The sequence below is a fragment of the Papio anubis genome, chromosome 6 (assembly GCF_008728515.1).
Source record: "Papio anubis isolate 15944 chromosome 6, Panubis1.0, whole genome shotgun sequence".
NCBI lineage: Eukaryota > Metazoa > Chordata > Mammalia > Primates > Cercopithecidae > Papio > Papio anubis.
The window spans coordinates 139,384,759-139,411,060 of record NC_044981.1 but is presented as its reverse complement, the minus strand read 5'-3'; the positions used below and the strand labels follow the sequence as shown (position 1 = coordinate 139,411,060).

The 26,302-nt window shown below is 40.0% G+C and overlaps 1 protein-coding gene across 4 annotated transcripts in view; it reads left to right on the top strand.

The window, feature by feature from the left end:
* The first annotated feature begins 11,659 nt into the window (after nt 1-11,659).
* Nucleotides 11,660-26,302, top strand: part of NKAIN2 (sodium/potassium transporting ATPase interacting 2) — a 1,050,385-nt gene continuing 1,035,742 nt past the window's right edge. For all 4 annotated transcript variants that reach the window (XR_004184591.1, XR_004184593.1, XM_009206175.4 and 1 more), the window contains exon 1: nt 11,660-12,129. Coding sequence is in view for 1 of the 4 variants with exons in the window: in XM_009206175.4 (XP_009204439.2) it covers nt 12,076-12,129 (54 nt within the window). In the remaining 3 variants the exon portion in view is untranslated. The remainder of the gene's footprint in view (nt 12,130-26,302) is intronic.

The window sequence follows — 26,302 nt, the reverse complement described above, 5'->3', positions numbered from 1 at the left end:
TATTAAGGAATGGAATTGAAGTTTTAAGACAAATCAGGACAGAAAGGTGGGAGTCATTGTGATATACAGTATTTACAGGTAATGGTCCATTTTAACACACTTACTGGATTTTAAATAAATAATCATTGTATAAAAGAAATGCAAATTACAACGGAAAATGCAAACTTTTTCAAAAAATGATAATATCCATTACTAGTAAAGGCATGGGGAAAATAGCCTGTCCAACCCCCACACAGATACATTGATAGAACACCCTTACAGTAAGGTTGGTATGATTTATCAAAAGCCTTACAATGTTGCTTTTTTCCTTGACTTACAACTCTACTTCTAGAAATTTATTATAAGGGAATAATTGTAACACAGGCAAAAATTTATCTGCAACTTCATTTATTTAAAAATGTATAATATTGAAGCATTGAAAGCAAACTGAACTGGTTTTCTCTTGCTGCTATAACAAATTACCACGAATTTAGGACTTTACAATTACACATATTTATTTTCAATAACACATATTTATCATCTTACAATTCTGTATGTCAGAAACCTGACACGGGTCTCAGTGGGCTAAAATCAAGCTGTCGGCATAAATGTCCTTCTGGAAGTTATGAATGGATTCCATTTCTGTACCTTTTCTAGTTTCTAGAGAGTAGTGCTTGACTCATAGCCCCCTTCCTACATCTACAAATCTCTTCCCCTCCTAGCCTGGAGGAGTAATCTACTGTTAAGGGGTCATGTGATTAGTATTGGGATCTCCTGGATATTCCAAGATACTCTCCCCATCGCAAGATTCCTAGCTTAATCACTCCTACAAAGTCTCTTTCATCCTATGAGGTAATATATTCACAGGTTCCAAGAATTATAGTGTGGACATATTTGGAGGGCCATTATTTTGTCCATCACAAAAGCTATAGGTATAAGAAAAGGATATGAATTAAATAATTGGGATACTTGGTACGTTATAGTTGGTATAGTCATAGAAACTATGTTTTATGCAGAATAATGATAATTAACAATATTAAAGTATTAACTGCTAATCATTTGTGATGGTTAATACTGAGTGTCAAGTTGATTGGAATGAAAGATACAAAGTATTGATCCTGGTGTGTCTTTGAGCTGCCAGCATGGCTAGAATATAAGCAGACAGAAAAATGTGAAAAGAGAGACTGGCCTAGCTTCCCAGCCTACATCTTTATGCCATGCTGGGTACTTCCTGTCCTTGAACATTGGACTCCAAGTCCTTCAGTTTTGGGACTCTAACTGGCTCCCCTTGCTCCTTAGCCTGCAGAAGGCCTATTGTGGGACCTTGTGATCATGTGAGTTAATATTCAATAAGGTCATATATGTATATATATGTACACACACACACACACACACATTACATTCATTCTGTCCCTCTGAAGAACCCTGACTAATGCAGATTTTGGTACCAGCAGTGGTTCTAGAGGAACAGAATATTAAGGATGGAGTTCTTTTATTGGTTTTGAGTTTTCTGGAGTTGGCTGCTTAATATGACTAGATCCCAAAATGCCAAGGACTCTACTTCCAATAGTATGGAGAACATTGATAGTCCTTGGCAGGAACTGTTTACAGAGTTATGCAAAATGAATGCATTTGGAGGCAAGGAGTTTAGTGACTCTATAGATAATACCATTGACCATATGTGGAAAACCAAGGAATACAGTGAAGCTGGTTGGTACCTCCTAAGTTCAGTGGACAAAGTGATGAAAGAAAATGATGAACTCAGGGATTCTATCTCCTGTCTTCAGAAGCAGATACTGAGCCTCAAATCTGCTAAGATTGCCTTGAGTGAGAGTCTTATCTCCCAGAGAGAAAGAGCTAAAACTATGGAAAAACAGACACAAACTGTTATCATGTGAGTGACTGACTTGCAATGAAAGGTGCATGCACAGACGCTCCAGGTGTCCACTATTTAAGTGAGGGCATCGACTGGAAAAGAATGGGACCCTGCAACATGGAATGGGGACATGTGGAAGGACCCTGATGAAGCTGGAAACACTGAGTTCAGAAACTCTGATGAACTTTTTTGCCAGAAGAAACAGCTTCCCCATCCCCAGTAGTGGCACCATTCCCTCTCTGACCCATGCTGCCATCAGCCTTTCCACCTTTATCTGAGGAGATAAACTCTGCGCTGCCTAAGGCAACAGTGATGGCCTCCCCTGAGGCAGTTGCCAGGCAAGATAATGTTGATTCTCCTCAGGAGCCTCCCCAAAATCCCTGTTTGCTTCTAGACCTACATCTAAAGTCCTGGTGGGCCCCTAGAGGTGAGGTTAAGAGTGTGACCCATGAGGAGGTGCACTATGCTCAAAAAGAACTGCTTGAGTTTTCTGATTTATATAAGCAGAAATATAGAGAACAGGCATGGGAATGGATTTTAAGGGTGTGGGATAATGGTGGAAGGAACATAGGGTTGGATAAGGCTGAATTTACTGATTTGGGGCCACTAAGTAGGGACTCTACATTTAATGTTGTAGCTCAGGGAGTTAAAATAGATTCTAATAGTTTATTTGTTTGGTTAACTGAAATATGGATTAAAAGATGGCCCACTGTGAGCAAGCTGGAAATGCCTGATCTCCCTTGGTTTACTGCAGAGGGAGGGATCCAAAGGCTTAGAGAGATTGGGATGATGCAGCGGGTTAGTCACTTTAGACCTACTCATTTCAGCTGGGAGGGCCAAGAAGATATACCCTTGACCAATGCCTTGCAAAATAGATGTGTGAGGGCAGCACCTGCATCATTGAAGAACCCTATAATTGCTTTTCTCTGTATATGAGATCCAAAAGTGAGAACTGCAATCACGCAACTACAAAATTTAAATACAATGAGAATAATCGGATCCCAAGGTGGCAGAAGCCAAGTGGCAGCACTCAACCATCAAAGGCAAGATGGACAGCAGAGGCAAAGCAACAATCAGAAGAGTCTGACTCATGTAGGGCGCTGGCATTGCCTAATTAATCACGGTGCTCCTAGAGGTGAAATGGATAGGAAGCCTACTGCATTCCTACTTAATTTATATAAGCAGAAAACTTCTAGATTGAATGTACAAAAGACTAATTTGCATCACAAAAACAGAGAATCATGGCCCCTCAATCAACTTCCAGAGTTGAGCCAGTTTACAGACCCAGAATCCCTTGAATGAAGGAGAGGCCAGGTCCCCTTGAGGAAAGACCCCACTACATTACTGATCATTTATTCTGTGAATCTTTCTCCCATCCTTCCCCAGTGAGACCTCCAGCCTTTTGCCCGGGTAACTATGCAATGGGGAAAGGGAAATGATCAGACATTTCAGGGACGACTGGACCCTGCCTCTAGGCTGAAGTTGATTCCAGGGGACTGGAAATGTCACTGTGGTCCTCCAGTTAAAGTAGAGGCTTACTGAGGTCAGATAATTAATGGAGTTTTAGCTCAGGTCTGAGTTACAGTGAGTCCAGTGGGTCCCTGGACTCATCCTGTGGTCATTTTCCCAGTGTGAGAATGCAAAATTGGCATAGACATATTTAACAGCTGGCAGAACCCCCACACTGGTTCCCTGACTGGTAGGATGAGAGCTAATATGGTGGGAAAAGCCAAAGGGAAGCCTTTAGAGCTGTCTTTACCTAGAAAAATAGTGGATCAAAACCAATATTGCATCCCTGCAGGGATTGCAGAGATTAGTGCCACCGTAAAGGACTTGAAAGACGCAGGGGTGGTGATTCCCACCACATCCCCATTTAACTCTCCCATTTGGCCTGTGCAGAAGACAGATGGATCTTGGAGAATGACCGTGGGTTATCGTAAGCTTAACCAAGTGGCGACTCCAATTGCAGCTGCTGTACCAGATGTGGTTTCATTGCTTGAGCAAATTAACACATCTCCTGGTACCTGGTATGCAGCCACTGACTTGGCAAATGCCTTTTTCTCCATTCTTGTCCGTAAGGCCCATCAGAAGCAATTTATCTTCAGCTAGCAAGACCAGTAATATTTTTTACTGTGCTATCTAGGGGTATATTAGCTATCTGGCTTTGTGTCATAATCTTATTCGGAGAGACTTTGATCACTTTTCACTTCCACAAGATATCACACTGGCCCATTACACTGATGACATTACACTGATTGGATCCAGTGAGCAAGAAGTAGCAAACACACTGGACTTATTGGTGAGACATTTGTGTGCCAGACGATAAGAAATAAATCTGACTAAAATTCAGGGACCTTCTACCTCAGTACAATTTCTAGTGGTTCAATGGTATGCAGCCTGTTGAGATATTCCTTCTAAGGTGAAGATTAAGTTGCTGCATTTGGTCCCTCCTACAACCAAGAAAGAAGCACAATTCCTAGTGGGGCTATTTGGATTTTGGAGGCAACACATTTCTCATTTGGGTGTGTTACTCTGGCCCATTTATCAAATTACCCAAAAGGCTGCCAGTTTTTAGTCTGGTCCAGAAGAGGAGAAGGCTCTGCAACAGGTCCAGGCTGCTGTGCAAGCTGCTCTGCCACTTGGGCCATATGATCCAACAGATCCAATGGTGTTTGAGGTGTCAGTGGCAGACAGGGATACTGTTTGGAGCCTTTGGCAGGCCCCCTTAGGGGAATCACAGCAGAGGGTACTGGGATATTGGAGCAAGGTCTTGCCATCTTCTGCAGACAACTACTCTCCTTTTGAGAGACAACTCTTGGCCTGTTACTGAGTTTTGGTGGAAACTGAACGTTTGACTATGGGTCATCAAGTCATCATGCCACCTGAACTCCCTATCATGACCTGTGTGCTTTCTGATCCATCTAGCCATAAAGTGGCTCATACACAGCAGCAGTCCATCATTAAATGGAAGTGGTATGTATGTGATCCAGCATGAGTAGGTCCTGAAGGCACAAGTAAGTTACATGAGGAAGTGGCTTAAATGCCCATGATCTCCACTCCTGCCACCCTGCCTTCTCTCCCTCAGCCTGCACTGATGACTTCATGGGCCTTTCCCTATGATCAGCTGACAGAGGAAGAGAAGACTAGGGCCTGGTTCACAGATGATTCTGCACAATATGCAGGCACCGCCTGAAAGTGGACGGCTACAGCACTACAGCCCCTTTCTAGGACATCCCTGAAGGACAGCAGTGAAGGGAAATCTTCCCAGTGGGCAGGATTTTGAGCAGTGCACCTGGTTGTGCACTTTGTATGGAAGGAGAAATGGCCAGATGTGTGATTATATACTGATTCATGGGCTGTAGCCAATGGTTTGGCTGGATGGTCAGAAATTTGAAAGAAGCATGATTGGAAAATTGGTGATGAAGAAATCTGGGGAAGAGGTATGTGGATGGATTTTTCTGAGTGGTCAAAAACTGTGAAGATATTTGTATCTATGTGAGTGCTCACCAACGGGTGACCTCAGCAGAGGAGTATTTTAATAATCAAGTGGATAGGATGACCTGTTCTGTGGACGCCACTCAGCCTCTTTCCTGAGTCACCCTTGTCATCGCCCAATGAGCCCATGAACAAAGTAGCCATGGTGGCAGGGATGGAGGTTACACATGGGTTCAGCAACATGGACTTCCACTCAGCATGGATGACCTGGCTATGGCCACTGCTGAGTGCCCAATTTGCCAGCAGCAGAGACCAACACTGAGCCCTTGATATGGCACCATTTCTCAGGGTGATCAGCCAGCTACCTGGTGGCGGGTTAATTATATTGCACCTCTTCCATCATGGGAAGGGCAGGGGTTTGTCCTCACTGGAATAGACACTTACTCTGGATATAGATTTGCCTATCCTGCATACAATGTTTCTGCCTAGACTATCATCTGTGGACTCACGGGATGCCTTTTCCACCATCATGGTATTCCACACAACATTGCCTCTGACCAAGGCACTCTCTTTACAGCTAAAGAAGTGCAGCAGTGGGCTCATGCTCATGGAATTCACTGGTCTTACCATGTTCCCCATCATCCTGAAGCAGCTGGATTGATAGAATGGGGGAATGGCCTTTTGAAGTCACAATTACAATACCAACTGGGCAACAATACTTTGCAGGGCTGGGACAAAGTTCTCCAGAAGGCTGTGTATGCTCAGAAGCAGCGCCCAATATATGGTACTGTTTCTCCCATAGCCAGGATTCACAGGTCCAGGATTCAATGGGTGGAAGAGGAAGTGGCACCACTCACCATCACCCTTAGTGATCCACTAGTGAAATGTTTGCTTCCTGTTCCAAGAACATTACATTCTGCTGGTCTAGAGGTCTTACTTCCAGAATAAGGAATGTTGCCACCAGGAGACACAACGATTCCATTAAGCTGAAAGTTAAAATTCCCACGTGGACACTTCTGGCTCTTCCTACTTTTATGTCAACACCCTAAAAAGGGAGTTACAGTGTTGGCTGGGGTGATTGACCCGGACTATCAACAAGAAATCAGTCTAATACTCCACCACGAAGATAAGGAAGAGTATGCATGAAATACAGGAGATCCATTAGGGTGTCTCTTAGTATTACCAAGCCCTGTGATTAATGTCAATGAAAACTACAACAGCCCAATCCAAACAGGACCACAAATAATCCAGACCCTTCAGGAATGAAGGTTTGCGTCACTCTACCAGGAAAGGAACAACACATACACACACATACACACACACACACACACAGCCTGCTAAGGTGTCTGCTGAACACAAAGGGAATACAGATTGGGTAGTAGAAGAAGGCAGTCATCAATACCAGCTACGACCATGTGACCAGCTGCAGCTCTGGGGACTGTCATTGTCATGAGTTATTTCCTCCTTATTTTGTTAAAAATATGTTTGTGCATGTATACACTTGTACTGAGAAAATATCTTCATTTTATTTCCTTTCTCCTTTATTATGTGACATAAGATTTTTTGACTTCATAGGAGCATTTAAGTATTGTTAACTTTATGTGATAATATTAACAATTAAGTATTGCTAACTTTATGTAATAGGGATTGGTGGGTTTCTCTTTGTATGAAGGATAGTTGTATTAGGCATAATTATGACCTCATTACTGTCGTTATTTGAAGATTATGTATGATCTCACAAGATGCGTATGGGTTCAAGTTGACAACAGGTAGAGTTGTGATGGTTAATACTGAGTGTCAGCTTGATTGGATTGAAGGATACAAAGTATTGATCCTGGGTGTGTCTGTGAGGGTATTGCCAAAAGAGATTAACATTTGAGTCAGTGGGCTGGGAAAGGCAGATCCACCCTTAATCTGGGTGGGCACAATCTAATCATCTGCCAGCTTGGCTAGAATATAAGCAAACAGAAAAATGTGCAAAGAGAGACTGGCCTAGCCTCCCAGGCTGCAGTTTTCTCCCATGCTGGATGCTCCCTGCCCTTGAACATCAAGCTCCAAATTCTTCGTTTTTGGAACTCGGACTGGCTCTCCTTGCTCCTCAGCGTGCAGACAGTCTATTGTGGGACCTTGTGATCCTGTGAGTTAAAACTTTATATATATACACACACATATATACGCACACATATATATATATTCTGTTCCTCTAGAGAGCCCTAATACAGCATTGTTCTAAAAGTTTTACTTAGTTGACGCTTACTTAATTCTCCCCAAAACTCTATGATATATGTGCATTATTACCCCTCCCATTTTATAAATAAGAAAACCAAAGCACAAAGAGCTAAGCGATTTACCCAAGATTACATAGTTGATAAATGGCAGAGCTTGGATTACGAAACTAAATGTCTGGCTGCAGAGTCCATGAACTTAATAGTTAATAACCTGGATACATGTTTTTGGTCTATTGTTAAATGAAAAAAAAAAAAAAAAAAAAGCAGGTTAAAAGATGTTGTGCATGATATCACCCTATTTTTGTTAGAAAATGGTTTGTATAAAAATGACATCAATTATCTCTGGACGAAAGAATTGGTGGTTATTTTCTTCTTATATGCCATTAATATTTAAAATATACTATCATTTTCCTAATCATTATCCAAACAAGAAAAAATCCATGCTAATATAAAATATATAATGTATACAATGAATCAAATAGGTTGGTTTTGTGATTGTAAAGATGTGATTATTATGCATCCTATGCCTGTATCAAAATGTCTCCTGTACCCCATAAATATATACACCTACTACATACCCACAAACATTTTCAAGAGAACTAATTGTTGCTTTTATGCTTTTAAACTAATGAATGGAGGCAATAAAACTCAGTGAAATTGTTCAGCAGAGTTGCAACGCCAAGCTTGAGCTTTTGGTGTAGCTGAAGTGATTGAGTGTTAGCTGTCTAACTCGGCTCACTTAGTGGCTGTGTGCCTACTGCATTGCATGAGTTGTTCTGAGAGATAAATGAGATAATATATCCGAAACAACCTTGAAAAGTACTTTAAAACAGCATGGCAAGGTGAGGCAGATGGAGGTGTGGAATATGCGGCACATTTTCCCCAAAGAAATAAGGCAATTCACAATAGTTATGTCACCGTATTAGTCAACAAAAGGTCTAACACCTTATATAGCTAAACAGTTTATGACCTTATTTCTGAGTGCAAATGCAATCAACATTCAAATTGGAGACATTTCTCTCCTTCATACATGACTGTGGAACTGTTAGGATTCTCTTTTTAGTCTCTTCTACTAAGACACTCAGTTCCAGGAATAATAGAAAACAGAATAGGAAGTGCATAGCCACATTAAGTTATAGAATTGCATCCGTAACTAGGGTGCCCTTTCATAAGTCAGGCATTGCCTGTACTGTATATAAAGCATGTGATGCCAATTTAGCTTAGAGATAAAATATGTGATTATTCTTCTAAATATTTTTGTAATCACTTTTGTATGTAATTCTAAAAGAATGACAGGCAAGTATATTGAAATAAAAGAGTGTGGTACAGTAGTTCGAAAGGCGAATTTTGGTGTCTCATAATCATGCCCTTCAAATTCTAATTCTGCTGCTAAGAGCATGTGTATCCCTGATAAAAATATTTGATTTCTCTCTGAGTTTGTATATCTTTAGAATGCACATTGTATCAACTCACGTGTTTCCTTTGAGAAATGAATGAGACGATGTAGGTTTAGTACATAAGGCAGTAGTTGTACATAGTGAAGTCTCAACATTAAATGTTTGTAGTTCACACTTCTGAGAATACTGTGCCAATGATGTCAGATGAGGTATAAAAGCGCTTGGAGGCTGCCTTAGGTTGGGATTCTCAAGAGACAGGCTCTGACACAAGGATTTGAGTGGTTTATTTCAGAGGTGATCCCAGGAAGCAGCGGTATAAAAGTAGGGAGATGAGGCATGGAAGGCAAGGAAGCCAATTCAGAGCGCATGAATGAGCGAGTTACTCCTGTGGTCACCTAGGGCTCAATCTCGGTGGGGACCTTAATGGTGTAGACTAGAACATGTCTGAGGGTTTCCCATATGTGGATTGAAGAAGCTGGGGTATTTATCCACCAATTCCCATCCATTATTGGGTGAGGGCAGCTCTTAGGGGTGGAACCTTATTGTTCAGCCAAACACCTCCGACGGCTAGCAAACAGACTGTCCCAAGTGATTACAAAAAAGCAAGCATGGACTGAAAGGGCACAGTCCAAGAACTATGGTGGGGCACTGCCGGAGTCAGCTACAGAAAGCATTCTGCTTTCCTACACAACCTAAATATTACTCAGGCTATTGCTGGTTGCGGGGAAACCTCTGCAGGATTATGGAGGGATCCATATAAATGTGTTGTTCCTATGATAAATTCAAGGAGGTAATAGAACTCTTTTGACAATATGGCAGCAGCTTCTTGAATAGTCAACTAACTTACAGGTTTCCGTCTGGCAATGCAAAATACCTATAACCCTAGCAGGCACAGGACAACTAACGTGTATAAAGACAGAATAAGAACAACTAAGAGAAACATCTTCCACTAGATAACTCTGGCTTCTGTTCTACCAAAGGTTGTGGAACTATTACCTTCGAGACTTTGCAGTGCCTAGGAGCACATATTGGGCTCTTGGGAATTTTATTAAACATTGAAAGGCACTTTTCAGAAGAAAAGCCCGTTTACAAATGGGGCGATTAAAAGTCGACATTCTCATTATAGCAATAAAATATCTGTGCTCCATAAATTTAACAGTTAATCCCTTTTTGGCTCTCTAGGACTGACAAATCGTTTCTGAAAATTCAGTGCCAGGCTTCTGGAGAATAAAGTCTCTCTGCCCTATTCAATTTATTTGTATTTAGTCATTCTGATACATCATAATGTTTATTCAAAGGAAGCAATCATTCGGGATATTTATTTGTGGTTCCCAGCATAACTTCATCCTGTACAAATGCCATTTTTCTCACTAGGCGCCAAGTTGCATTTGCTACAGAAAGCTCTCTGCTTGATGTGGTTTTGTCATCGTAATCTCTTAAGAAGTGTGCTAGGGAGTTGGTTGCTATTTAGCTACCTAAAGCATCCTCTTATCAATCGCGGCACTTCACCCCAATGAGTCATTTCCTCAGTGGATCTCAACAAATCATCTTCACTTCCTGGAAAAGTTAGGATTGTTTTCATTAGCTGCCCGGGCTAAAAAGGAAACTTGGTCCTAAATACCCACGCCCCAGGGGCAGCCACTTGGGACAGCATATTGCGCCTTTCAGCTTTCCGCCCGCAGGTGGCAGCAGCGGGCTCCGAAGCCGGGCTCCGAAGCCTGGCTCCGCAGGTAGCAGCCGCTTCACAGCTTCAGGCGGGTGCTCAGCGAAGGCTGGAGCCTCCCCACTAGGAATCCACACCCAGCCGGGACGGTCTGTGAGGCTGAAGTAACTGAGTATTAAACTGGTCTCCGACTCTTTAATATTTTAAGTGAAAACAAACAACAGTTTGACGCTTCAACATCAGCAGCAACAGCACTCATTGCATCCCTATTCGCTCCGGTTGCTAAATTTTCCCAACTCCAGCAGCAACTCGGTCCCCTTCCCCAAACAGGGTCGACTCCGTAGCTCTCTGCGCTCCGGCCTTTTAGATTCTAGGGAGCACAGGGCAGCCGGGTGCTCGGCGGTGCGTCTGGGGCCGCCGCGCCCCTTCTCCTCGCCACCTCTGGCCCTTCCGCCACTCGGGCTTTCCTGCCGCTCTGGATGCCTCGGCTGCACCCTTGTTCTATGACCCCAGCCTCCTTCCCTAACCCTCCTCTTCGTCCCTTCTTCCCCGAGCGCCCGCACGCACACACACTCGGTTCGCTCCCGCAGAGTGCCGCGGCTCGGCTCCGGCTCCGGGAGCAGGACCGACTCCAGTTCAGGACACCGCGGTCATGCCGCCCGGACTCCTCGCCCCGAGGCCCCGGTCCCCGCCGCCGCCGCTTTCGCGCCGCTCCTTTCCGCCTAGACACCGCCACCAGCGGCCGCCTGGGCGGCAGCCCCGGCCGTCCTCAAAGTTGGCCCCCTAGGAGGGGGCGGCGGGGAGCAGGTTGAAGGATTTGTTGGAGGAGGAGGATTCACACATCTGGGCGAAGGGAGGGGCAGCGCCGCTGCTGGGACGCGGCGCGGACCCGCATCACTGCGCGCAGCAGCCGCTGCAGCAGCCGCTGGGGATCGCGGAGCCCGGACGCCTCCGCTCCCAGCCCCACCCCCGCCCGCCGGGCCCCTCAACGCAGGGCGCAGAGAGCCGCGGGCTGTGCAGGGAGGCGGGCAGCGGCCCGCGCGCGCTTCTGCCGCCCCCGGAGCCGGCGCGCGGAGAGCGCAGGGCGAGCGCGCGTCGGGCGGCGGCCGCGCTGGGGGGCGTGAGGCGAGCGGCGCGGGGAGCGGCGGGGGCGAAACTTCGGGGGCCAGATGCCCGAGGGCGCGGCGGCGCTGCCAGGCTGCCGCTGCTGCCCCTGCGGGCCCCGGGCGCGTCTCCGCAGGCGGCACTGCCTGCGGCGCGGCGTGTGCACCGAGCGAGTGAAGGTATGTGTGGCGGGCGCGGCTGGAGCTGCCGCCGCCGCCGCCGCACCAGCAGGTCCTAATGCCTGTCACTTCCCAGGACGCTGGCAGCAGCAGCCCGGAGCCCCCGAGCCCTCCGCAGGTTTGCCTGTCCTTCCCCGCGATCTGATTGGATAAAGTGGGGGCTCGACGGTGGCCGACGTGGGACAGTCTGGCTGTGGCAGGGGTCTCGGAAACCATGGGTTATTGCAGTGGCAGGTGCACGCTTATCTTTATCTGTGGCATGCAACTGGTAAGTGACACTTGGGTCCCCTTATTCTGTAATGTGTCTTTGAGATAATGGGCACGGGAGTGCAGTAAAGGGTCTGCCATTGACTTGCATGGAAGAAAAAAATAAAAGAGAAGGTGACAGATATATTGCCTATATTTAAGATGATTTCAGGGAGACGCACTCTGGGGTACAGGAGAGGTGAGCCTTTCCGCTCCCACCTATTTGTGTCCCTCTTAAGACAGTTTGGCAGGTGCGGGTTAAACTTATCTTTAATTTCTTTAGGCAAAGCAAGGTGTAGCTCTTGTTGTTTATGCTTTGCATTCCTATTCATGTAACAACGTGATTGTCACCTACAATTTACTGTACAGGTGTTAAACAGAGAAATATGGAATTTTGGACTTTTCTCTATACTAATTTTGCAGTATCTTTGTTTATTCATAGATATGTTTTTTAGGAAAATGTTGTCTTTAAGTATAATGCTCTAAAAAAACCACTCTTCAGGGCAGATTGTATCCTTACAACAGTCTCATTTAGAAGCCACATTGAGTTTTTAAAGTGTGCAGATTGAACAAAAATACTTAGATGAGCTCAGCAACACCATTGTCATAGACAGAACCAGTACCTTTAAATCACAATTAACAGACAATTCCAAGAAAAAATATTCTGTCTTACATTTTGCTTATTATTGCTCCTGAAATAGATACTGTTGTCTGATCCTATAGGATGGAGAATTGTGTGTACTTTTTGAGGAATGTTGTACAGTTGCAAAGAGGCAAGGAACCAGTAGTGGAAAACGTCATGTCTCTGAATTTCAATTCCTTAAGGGCAATGGAAGGAGGGTCTGAGTAGATTTGAGAGATGAAAAAAATACCACTCTACGTGGTTAATTTGAGGTAGGATCTACTTGCTCACACTTGTCGTTAAGTAGATTTCCTTAGAAAGTATAACTTAACTGGAATAGTCATCTACATTTTCAACAATTGTTTCATAAAGGTTGAGGTGACTACAAGGCAGAAGATGTTTGAGTGTCCAATCAGTAAAGTGTTCAAAAGAGCAAGGATTTGCCATTGAAACTGACAGAGGAATTCCTTAAGTGTTCTTGTTTATCAGTTGTTGTGAAGCCCGTGTTAGCTATTGCTGCTTTGTTTAATATTTAGCTGAAACAGTGCTTTTTGTTGTGTGTTGTCTTAGGATGTTTTTCTTTCCCATGAAAGTTATCTGATGGTGTCTATTTTGGTCTGTGATTTATGCACTTATGCACTTGGTTGTAAGAAAAAAAAGATGGAACTATAAATATAATTTTCAGAATGTAGTAGTTTCTCAATGATGTGTAAACCAGTTTATTTTTCTGTACCATAGAGTCATATAAGTTTTGCAATAAAGGGTTTTTACTCTTAATAATAAAGCTAACCAGAACAATGAGGGAGTTTACTTTGTTAAACAACCCATTAGGCCAAGTCTGCCAAAATGTATAAAGGTTTTCAAAACATCCTTTTTTTATATATATTATTCAGAAAATAATACATTTGCTGATTCACTGTGTGAAAGCATAAAACCGTGAGAATGAGTGGGTGTGTAGATCATTCTTATGCTCTTTTCAATTTAAAATTTGAAAAACGTGATTTAATTTCTAATCATTTAGTATAATAGGGCTTTCTTATGGCAAATGTATGTACTAGATCTATATGACATTTTGTGTGATGAATACAAACTCCTCAAGAAATTAATTTTAGAAAAACGTAAATATACCAATAGGGAAACTATTCAAAGTAGAATGATAAAGCTAAAGGCTCCTTTGTGTTTTTGTGTGCTCACACATGTGTGTATGTGCACATACTCTTGAGTACATGAATGCATCCATACATACAGTGGTGTCTTGAGAGTTGCACCATCACTTATGAAACAGAAATTCTGAATTATACTTAGGTTCTTTAACAGAATAGTCGTAGCTGTAATACAGAAGAGCACAGTCTAAGCAAGTGTACATTGGAATCCTAAGGAGTTTTATGTTCTATAAGAATCATGTGATTTTGCCCATTCAGACTTTATGTGCCACCAGGTTAATATAATTAGCAGCCATGTTAATGCAGATGCAGAACAAAAAACAAAGGACAAAGAAAATCCAATTGTTTTGATAGGGTGAAAAGATCACACCTTAAAGGACCTCAGAGATTCTTGGTAATTGTTGCTTTTTGGAAATACAGTGTTTAATTTAAATAAAATAATTATTTTGCAAATTAATAGTTGCAAAGCCCTGCACTAAAAAAGTAGGTGGGTGGGTACGTTTTCCTTTTGCTCTCAATAGATTTTTAAAAACTTTGTATGTCTTTGCGCTATTATGAGTAGATTGTTTTACAAATAAACCAGGTTTCTAGACTAAGTTATGACTCATGTACCATTGACTGAAATAAAAGTTAACCCAGTTTTGGTTACTTCTAAAGTGTTTAGTATGTGTTCTTGTAACATTTGGGCATCTTTTCTTTTCTTTTTTTTTTTTGGTAACTGTACAGGAAAAATCTTAGATTTCTTAAAATCAATTGAGGCCAAAGAGAGTCTAAGTTAGAAATTTTATTCCGTTTCTTTATTACGTGACTTGATTAAGGTTCTGGAAACATTAATCTCTGTCCTCTAAGCAAAGTATTTGTATTTTAAATAAACTTAAAGGGATGTTTACATCTGCACCAATTTGCAGCTAATCTTAGGAGAGGATGAGGTGGCTTTTGGTATTGTGGATATGGTAATCTCATTTATTAGGTTTTTATGAGACCAGACATGATGTTTTGACCATTTAACAAATGACGGACAGAGACGGGTTCTCCAGAGACATTTACCTGTCAGAATTCTGTATCTGTGCTTTACATTAGTTAAATATACATTTAATTTAATGTTTGGCAGACTACAAGTATAGATAAACACACACTCTTCTCAAAAATCAGGAAATCTGTTTATAAAACAAGAAAGTAGAATTTCAGACCATAGAGATTCAATACAAAACTTCCATTTTATGAAAAACTGTCTCCATATGTATCATAAATTAAAATCTTTGAGTTGTATGGTTATGTCAACTTCAGATTTTAGGGTGATTCCTACATAAAGGAGTATGATCTCTGGAAGCAGATGTACTCCATGTGCAGAATCCAGAGCTTAAGCTCATAATCTCAAGAAGGTAATTTTCTTTTTATCGTTGCTGTCCTTAATACTCAGAAACTGAAGATTTCCGATAGTAACAAAAATCATCACTGCATTTGCAGTGGTGGTTGTAGTGGTGTAGGACAAGAAGTATTTAACTTCTTATTTACTATTTGTAACTTTCAACAGGTTGTGAAAGTTTTGGCATTTTTACCCCAATGTGTGATTGAATCGGAGTTCTTTTATAAATATTGAAAAAAAACTCTGATATCTCTCAGTGTGAAAAAATACTGTTAAAATATGAAAGAATATAACTTAATTTAGACTGAAAGGACAGATTTGTTTTCAAGTAAAGAAACTCAAAATCCCGTATTTTGTACATTAGACCCCTGGGTGGCACAAAACATGTCATAAACCATTGAAAGAAAGTTTAGATTTACACTCCACAGAGTAACACTTGAAAAATGCCACTGTTGCCATGAACTGTATGAAATATTGTTAACTTGGAGCAGGTGCAACTAACAATTAGGTTAGTACACATTGTGTGTGCAGCTGTGTGAAGGATTACATTTGAAACTTAAGAATGATCAGTTACTTTCTATCTCAGGATTGCTAACCATTTTCAAAGGTACACTTTTTTTTTTTCCTTAAAATGTCGTGAGTGTAGACTATATTAAAAACAATTTTATTATAATTATGGAATACTTCAGTGATCGTGGTTTTATGCAGTGTTCATAATCATGTGCTATTTTATTACTTTTTAGAAAATAAAGCATTGCCATGAAGTAGCTTGAAAAGTGCAGGTAGAATCTTATGATATTTCTAGTATACTTTTGACAAGTTTGACAGTTCTTGGGAAGTTTAGAACTTTATCTGCCACAAAACTTCCTGGCTCAGAGAATTTTAACTTTTTAGGATTCAGATGCCATTGATGATAAAATCTTGAAGTTGTTAACCAAACTTATTCATGAAGATGACTGAAAATCTCCATACAATACTTTAGAAACTTATGTAAAGATATGTTGAGTTTGCTAAGTTGTAAAATGATAACTTTCTTCTTTTTAAATGTTTTCTATTTATGCATCCTGAATATTGTTGGACATGGTTTTGTTTTTAATTTATCCTCACTGTAATTCAGCACTACTCTGCTCTGTCTTACGTATACCAAGAGATACCTAGAAACTTCTTCCAGTGTCCAGCTCTGTTTCTTCGTTCACAAAGCAGGTAGCGACTTCTTTTCTTGAATACAGCTAAAGTTTGAAAAAGTCAACCCATGTGGAGCTGTTCCCTGCTTTCTTAAATAAAGGCTTGGATGGGCAGCATTTTTTTTCTACAGAATGCCAGAGTCGTCTCTGGCATGGGGCCTGTGTGTGGGTAATGACCCAGAAATGCAAATGTGCTTTCCTACCTCCTTTCCCTCCGACGCTGCTTTACTTTGAGGTCAGATTCTCTACTTGCCCAGTCAAGAATTTCAGAATGGAAGTCAGGGATTCCTTAAAATAGGAAGTCTTCATTTTTTGTTTTTTATTTTTAATATGTGTGTGCTAGAGAGAAATAAAATCTGAGAGACAGAAACATATTTTAACATTTCTATGTTGATCCTGGAAATATAAATACAAAAATTATGGCACCAAGAGCATTAAATATTTGTATATACTAAGAATGCCTAAAATTCCAAAGGTTGTATTTCAGTTTTGTTATTTGGTAGAATTTCAAACAGCGCAGTATCATTTTTTCCTAAGCAGTTTGAAACTCATATTGGTATTAATGGAAATTACGCTATTTCCAATAACACACAAATGTCAGAAATGAAACACACACATAGGAAAAATATTTGTTTCCTGGTTTTTTTTTTTCTGATATAATAAACTCTTCTGATTTTTGTTATTTTTTTCCCCTCATGGAAACTTGATTGTTGTTTATTTTCAATATAATAAAATACATAAGCCATCAAGATGCAATGTATGTAGGGCTACTTTTTTTTGTAACAGTGATAGAATAAGTACTCTGCTTACTCCTAATTTCTATAGGGTGGAAATAAAATTATATGAAGCCTTTGTTCTTAGCATCCCCAAGATACTAAAACATATTTAAAAATTATGAAGGAACAAGATAAAATTATATATCATTTTCTTTCTCCAGATTATGGTAGAAATGAAATGTATAACTTGCTGTTCTCTTCTTTTGTATTTCAGTTCATACTTTGTAATACTCCTGTGCACATGTGTGCATGTAATAAATTTGTTATGCTTTTTTTCTTTTGTTAAAAAATATTTCAGTTATGTTTAGATATAAAATTCTCAATATATAAAGAAATTACTAGCTCATCTTCCTGAAATAAGTATTTTTCTTTTTCTTTCCTTAAATTATGAAACAGGCACTGAGTCTAGCTTATAGGAATATTCTAAGATTTAGTCTTATGCAGGATATAGACTCTTTCTGTTTTTCCAACCTGGAATAAGAATAAGGTAACTTCAAAGGCTTATAATTTTTACCTTTTCAGCTACTTGTGGATCCCATGCTAACTTGATCCCTGTAAAATCTCCTTGAAATGCTACATATAAACTGATTTTTATGTGCATTTTGAAATAAATTATTTTTTCATTTCATGCATTTTTAAGTAACTTATTATGCTTTTAAAATCTAGTTTTATAAAATGAACAATAATGAAAACATTATTATTTATTGGAAGCTTATTCTTGGCTAAATATGGTTTTTTTTTTTTTTTTCCACTGAATCCTCTCCGGTAATCCTAAGGGGTAGGTAATAGATATTAATATCCTCACTTTACCAGGGAGGAGATGGAGGCCTTGAAAAGTTAAGCTGTGTTTTTAAGTCACCCTCTTAGTAAGTGGAGAAGCTTGGAATCAAACCCGGGTCTGTCTGAATCTCAACCTGACCCTGAACCTGTGCCACACTGCATCCCTTCCATGTGAAATAAAACCATAGCAGCCTCTCATGTTTGTTTTACTGAAGGAATTAAGTACCTACCTACTAATTCCTTAGTGACCCGTTAGTCAACACCTAGGTTTAGAGGGTGGGGTGGATTGATGTCAGGCTACTGTCCAAAGCTGACCGACGTGGATAATCTTGGGGTTTGACAACTATGAGCAGCTGGTGTATGGACTAGAGAATAAAAGGGCAGAAGGGGAAGCTCCCCTCTTCAGAGCAAGTATCCATTGCTGTTCCCATGCATTTGGGCCGACTTTTGACAGATAACCATGCAACAGGGTCTTAGACATTTGATATGTATGCTTAAAATGGATTATATGGAAAGAAAAAATATATTCATTTTTTTAAAAATCCAGCTGTTTTTAAAACCACTCCTTGAGGAATGACCAGTGCACAATAATGTTATTTGCCTGTTTTTTGTTTGTTTGTTTGTTTGCTTGTTTGTTTTTTACATGCTCCAGATCCTAAATTCATCCAGACCACCATCGACTAATAATATTTGCCATAATTATTGTACTTGGGAAGAAAGAGAGTAAATATGTTATTTAAAATATGTATTGAATATCCTTGAACACGTTTTGAACCTAAGTGTGCATCAGAATCTCCCGCAGGATTTCTAAACATAGATTTTTGGGCCCTCCCTTAGAGTTTCTGACTCCAGAGGTCTGTGCCAGGACAAGAGAATTTGTATTTCTAAGGAATTCCCAGATGATGCTGATGTTGATGATCAGGCACCAAATTTTGAGAACTGTTGGCCTATAATACGTGTCTTCACCTAATGGTGTTTCAAGAGAACAAGAACCTAGTTTTTGAAATTCTTCAATCCAACTAGAGAATTAACTCAATTCTTCCTATGTCCTGCTACTGATATGAAAGAAAACTTTTCTCCAGGACCTATTTCTGACTTCCAGCTTAGTTCGATTCAGAAGTTTAAATAGGAGAAATGCAAGGTCTTTTCAGCGCATTTGTGTCTTTGCAATGAATTGAAATACAGAAGAATCTGAAAGCAAGCACCCTCATGTCTGGTCATGCTAGAACATAATTGGATCCTTCACCTGCCTCTCTTTACTAGCCTAGCCACTCATTAGGGTAAGCACAGCCCTGGGGGCAGAGAGAGAGAGAGAGAGAGAGAGAGAAAGAGAGATAGAGAGAAGAGGAGAGGGAAGAGAGGAGAGAGAGAGGAGAGAGGAGGGGGGAGAGAGAGAGAGGAGAGAGAGAAGGAGAGGAGAGAGAGAAAGAGAAGAGAGAGAGAGAGAGAGAAAGAGAGAGAGAGAGAGATGCTGAAAAAGTACTGGGCTAAGTTAGAAGCTGGATTTTAATATACCAAGGAGTCTAGTGCTTCTGTATTGGGTGGCTAAATAACTATGACTTTGCCCGAGACATTTATATTTCTGAGTGCTGTTTCCTCATTTGAAAAATAGGGCAAATAATTCCTGACCTATTTACCCTATAGAATAGAAGTATCTAGGGGAGAGAATGTGCTTAAAGTTAATATCTTTGCAGTTTTAATGGTTTAACCTTTCAGAACAGTTCATCTAGTGAGTAGTTATAGGGTTGTTTATGGCCAGTGACCCTAGTTAGAACAACTAGTTTTTTTCATACAATCATTTTTTTCTTCACCCATCCATAAATTTTGTGAGGCTGTATAAATAAGGATTAAAACACTAGGTACAAGTGGTTTGAACTAGATAGTATGCCATGTGCCTGATATACCTACTTTAAGTATTCATTAAAATGAAACTTGGATTTTACAAACAAGTCAACATTGTTCTTCAGGCCAGTATTTCTAAAACTGTGTTCTGTGGACACTAGTTCAGCAAGTCATTGTACTGAGCAAGAACACTTATCCCTCCCACCACCCCCACCCTCAAGGGTCACAGTGCATATTAGCATATTAGCAACTACAGGAAGTCCTGCACTAAACACCTGCTTAATTCCATTTAACTCAGCAAATATTTAGAGTGCTTGCAGTGAACCAAGAAATGTCTTTTTCTGATATCCCCTATTAATCTTCCATGGAACTAGCATTTTCAGCAATACTTTTCAGTGAAATATTACTCCAGGCTAATGATGTGGTCTACAAGTTAATATTCAGTGATGGCCTAAACAATATTTAAAGATTAAGAATTCAGTACAGAAACTCAACTGATTAAACAGATATATAACAAATAATGCATAAAGATGTTTAAGAATATAAAATATTATCAAGTGATTAAAACAAATGAATAGAAACTTGTTTTCAGACGCTTGGCTATTTTATATTATGTATGTTCACTTGAGTTTCTTGAAATTATGTTTCAAACACTAAAAACCCTTAACTGAAACTCAATCAAGTCCAATTGCTGATATGGCAAAGAGGTTGACGTGTTGCATTAGTTTTGGAACTTCTGATATTTAGAACTCTAGAACACCTTGGAGAGGGCGTTTGCAGAAGCACTTTCGTTTTAAGGCAGTGGATGAGGAGCAATGTCCGGATCCTACATCTATAACCAGGCTAGCTTTTCCAGGATCTCAGCCTACATATTTGCCTTAGGCGGGGGAGTGGTGAAGAGTCCTCATACTGACTTTTGTTTTTTAATCAATGCATTACACTCTAAAACAGTAACACATTTAAAACCCCCAACAATGTTGCATTATTTGGAAACAAACGAGTCTTAGTTTGAAATGGAGGAATCAAATTGGTACACCCTACTCTTAACAGAAGTCTTTGTGTGCATCTGTATTATGCTAATTACACAACAGAATAAGGAGATATTTCAAATCCTTTAACTGACAGCCGTGTATCAAATGATGGAAGGGTCTATGTTACATGTGAAGTGTTCGGTGGTAGGGAATTCATAGTATCCTAACCTACACAGGCTTGTAGCCATAAGAGATATACAAGGTGGATCGCCCAGAGTATTGTTTGTATTACAGTCTCTGACACCACTTGGACACAAAAGTTGAAAGAACCTCTGCAAGCCACAAGGAGAAGAGAAAATTATACTGGGTTGGAGTGCTGCCTTCTGTGGTCTTGACCCCCAGAGAAGGGCTATGCTGATTGTCCTGGGGTTGAGCACTTCTTTTGGCACCTGCAGTGGTGGAAGGCACCTTGTTCCTGGGAATCATAATTCATCCTGGTGGGCATAGTGATTCTGACCTCACTCTCTTGTTAGTCTGTAAGCTAGAGATAAGGTACCCTATAAGAGATGCTATATGAAGGTTTTACCTGATTGCTTTGAAGTGCAGGGATGAGATTAGGGTTTGTGGATATGTTTACCCCTAGTTACTGGAAATTGTTACATAATTACATATTTGAAACCTTTTAGAAACTATTGTAGATTTGGCCAGGTGTGGTGGCTCATGCCTGTAATTCTAGCACTTTGGGAGGCCAAGACTGGTAGATCACCTAAGGTCAGGAGTCCGAGACCAGCCTGGCCAACACAGCAAAATGTCATCTCTGCTAAAAATACAAAAATTAGCAGGGCATGGTGGTACATGCCTGTAGTCTCAGCTACCCAGGAGGCTGACGCATGAGAATTGCTTGAACCTGGGAGGCAGAGGTTACAGTGAGCCCAGATCATGCCACTCACTCCAGCCTGGGCAACAGAGCGAAACTCATCTCAAAATATAGATTTGATGATACATAGTTGGTATATAAAGAGCTCTGAGCCTTTTTTTTTTTTAAATCTTTTTTCTTTTTAAATAAAAGATGCTCACAACTTTAGTGAGTAGTGAACCTATAGCCTGAGATTTTCTCAAATATTGGAGCGATGTATAGGATTATGTGTTTCTTACCCTTATCAACAGGAATTAATGGAGTTTCATTTTTGACCATGTTTTGTAAAATGTGGTTCCATTTTATTCACCCAAAAGATAGTAGTTAAATTATAGCCATTCAGTAGCATTTATGAGTTTGCCTTTTCTATGCACCTGGAGTTAAAGGCTTCCTTCATTTTCCTACAAGGCAGGGTGTGGAGGGGTGGGTGCAACTCCTGAATGTCTAACAGTTCAAAAGCAATTAAGTAGTACTCTACTTAAAACAATGTTTTAAAATTCATTATGAATTGGAATCCACAATAAATTGAATTATGAATGAATTCATAGATTAATTTTCTTAAGAACATATTTCTGGTTTTATCAAAAATGTTCCTGGGAAGTTTCACAGGCTCTTAGATATATGGGGCAATGCATTTCCAGTTTACCATTTTATAGACTGTCCTCTAATAGATTTATTTTTATTTAGAAAAGCTGCCTTAAAAATCAGGCAAATAGCATAAGTTCAGTTTACATTTAATAAATAGAAATCTTGCAACAACAATATTTGGTGACATTTAATTATATTCCTCTTTTATTAAAATCCTTAAGGGAGACCTGTGGTTTTCACTTTCTTTTCATAAGAAAGAGGTGTTAATGATCACTGTGTTACTGTACCTACCTTTACTCACACTCTGTTAAGTACATTAAACTCGTGTCATATTTTTTTCCCTTACACTGAGAGAAATAAACCCCAGTGAATTTTTTTTTGAAGTTTATATAGTGATTTGATGCAAACTTTACACACAGACTAGGGTCGTTGCATATTCGTAATGTGAATAAAAATGTTACATGCAATGGATGAAGAGCCAGATGTGCAGACCCTGCCCTGGATGTTGGGAGATGAAGACCCTGAAAAGCATTTGCCTGGAATGGTTCTTAGCCTGCAGTGCTGTATTGCAGTCATGATCATTTAAAAGTGAATGAAGTAATGAATGAATAGTGGGAGGAAATTAAGTAATTACTAAATCAGCTTCATCAAGTAGGATTTATGAAATGTCCACATACGAATAGCATAATGAACATGTGCTGTGTTTCTACCCTTTGGCAATTAGGATATGATGTAACTGAGAAGAATGTCAAGCCATGTTTCTGTCATAAATCTAGTATCTAGTGGTTTTAATAATTTAAGATTAGTTTAAATTGCAACCTGTTCTTTATCATTTATTAATTTATTAAGCCATATTACTTATTATGCTAGAAGCTAAGCATGTTTTACTGTATTTCATTCATTGTGTGCTATAAAATCACACTTATACTTACTGTAAATAAGATCAATTTTGGTGAGACATAAATGTGGATGTCTGGGTCATTTTGCCCCATTTAAAAGTGTTAATTCATATAAGTTTAATTCATATTATCTAGTATTTAATGCATTTGATACAACATTACTTCCAAGGGTTTTGTTAAATCAGAACATAAATAACAAAGTTAATTTTGTCTTTATTTTTCATATCTCTAGAGCAGTAGTTTTGAACTTTTTTGGTTTGTTTTTAGTTTGTTTGGCATGGAATCTTGCGAATCTGATAAAAGCTACTCTCTTACCAGGAAAATGGGCTTCAAAAACTTGTGAACTCAATCTGTGAAACTGAGATGAAAACTCCTAGTATAAATTCTTAATTTTATTTGTCTGCCATTTCATGAAGAGCTTCTGCTTATCAATTTTGATTCAGTTACTTTGAACCCAGGAAACATTTAAGAGACTATGTACATACTTGATATATACAGCTATATATTGTAAAGATATACATATATACACACGCATGTGTGTGTATATAGTGTGCAAGTGTGTGTGTATAATGCAAAATTTGAGAAGCCAGGAGTAGGGTTGGGGAGTAGAACCAAACTGACCTCTGTCAAGGAGATTAAATGTTGCATGTAGATATACCCTTAATATAGGGCAGCATGGTAAGAACTTAAGAGAAGTAAGAATAAAATACAAAGAAAATTTATGGGAAGGATTAGTTATCTCCTCATAGGTTGATCAAACAATATATGGGGGCCTAGTATATGATAGGGAGGATTTCTATAGCTAGAGATTGCAGAAAAGAGCATCCCAGGTGGAAGAAATGATGGTAGTAGAAAGGTGAGAATGAAAGAGAATATGTGTGGGACAATGAAGGTTCCAGTTGAGTGGCAAGTAGGGAAGAATTGTGAGGTGACTTAGGGAATGGAAGGGGTAGGAGTCTGATTCAGTTTGGTTCATAGATGAACTTGAGCTTCTTGGAAGGAGTTTGGGACCTTATAGAATAGGATATGGGTCTATAGGTGTCTGAAGATGTTAATCATCAAGGTGTATGTCCCAGTGCCCTATAGTAGAATAAGAAACAACACAATGTGAGAGTGAACGCTTGAGGTTTGGAGCAAGCCCTGTGGGGAAGGTGAGGGCAGAGTAGTAATAAATTAAAAGATTGCTAAACTGCTTCAAAGTCCCTGGTGAAATTAGGTGGCAAGCATTTGTAAGAGAACCAATTATTTCTCCATCAGTACCCACATTTCTAAGAATTGGAATGAAAAAGCAGAAAATTGAAGTTGCAGGGCTTGTGAGAACTCTAAGATGACAGTGAGAATAAAATGTCTGAGCACAGGTAGGCGTGGGTGGGAAACCATGCTGTCAGAATGAGAAGGGGTAGTTAGGGGATTGAAATGCCAGGCAAACATTTGAGAGTAAGGAGGTGGGTACAGCAGAAGTGAGACAATGGAAGAAGTGAGAGGTAAGGTGGTGGTGGTAAGAGACAAGAACAAAAGTCTAGATCTTGAAGAGGAACACTTCTTGGATGACACAAGGCCCTTGATTGGCCACCTAATTGGTAGAGGGTCTAGTTATTGAGAAGGATAGGAGGCAATGAAGCTCAGCTGTTAGAAAAATCATCATTGTACATTTTGGTTTTTTTAAAGATGCTTGGAAATAAGGAACCTAAGAGAAACAAAGTGAGGAGAGAAAAAGATTGTTCTGGGGATTGTACGTACTGGTGAGAGTTTGGGGAGAGTTTGGTGTAAGCAGATGAAAGTAACTGGAACAGAATGATGTTTAGGGAAAGTCTGGAGACAACTGGATGGTGGGGGGATGATGTTGGAGGAATAGGAATGTTTGTTTAATGAATACGTGAATGGAGTGATTATGGAAAAGAGTAAGGTAGGCTTCAGGTGAAGCATTTTTCTCAATGTTCACAACACTGCCATTTTGGAATGATAATTATTTGTTGGGAGGGGCTGTATTGTGTATTATAGGATGTTTAGCAACATCTCTGGCCTTTATACACTAGTTGGAGTGGCATACACCTGTTCTGACAACCAAAGCATCTCTAGATTTTGTCACATAGCAAAATAGTACCTTTGTCGAGATCCTCTGAGCTAATGTAAGGAGCTGGAAAGAGCACTTAGACATAACAGGACACTTCTTCATCTTAGAGTTTGACTTGTCCAGAGGGCAGCTGAGGAGATTGTGAAGGGAAAGACCAGACTGGAGCCTGACGGTTGCAGACCTTTGAGAGTCATGCTCTTTACCCTGAGGCTCGTGTCAGAATTATCTGGAGTTTTCAAAGATGTCAACGCCAGCGCCCCTTCCTCCATCCCCTCGACCTATGAAAATGGAATCTTCAGGGAGGCAACCCAGCCATCTAGCCATTTTGAAAACTCCTTAGATTATTTTGGTGTGTTTCTAAGCCAGTGGTAAATGAGGAGAATAGGCACATGAATAGTGGGTATGAAGGCACGGGGAATAAACAGGATGAAAGTAAAAGAAGATTGGAAGGTAGGTTGAGACATACATTAGGAAAGAGGAGTGCTGAATAAGCATTTGTGGGAGTATTGACTGGAGATGCAATGTTGAATCTAGATTTATTTGAAAGCTACTTTTTATGGTCAATTATGTACTCAACCAAGCCTTCAGTATTCTTTTGGCTGTTTTACTCAGTTTAGTTTGAGCCAGGTGGATTTCATCTAAGACTCAGTGAATGTCACCTTTCTTTTAGTGCCAGTAAAAACTGCTGATGAATATTTGACACTTTTAATTTGTCTTCTCCCATTTGCAATATTCTGTTAAAATATGCATATAGTATATGTTTCTTCATGAAATGTCTTAGAAAAGATTTAAGATAGGAATGCATATTAATTTTCAGGCATATAATTATTGTTGACATGCAGGGCAAACACGTTTTTCTGAGTGTAGAAGTTTTAGGTCCAATTATGAGTTTTTAAGTCAATAAAATATTTGAATAAGAGTTAAGAACAATATGATTGTAAATTTAAAAATTATTTTTTAGACTCTAACAAATTTTAAAACTTCTTATGGTAACACACACACACACACACACAC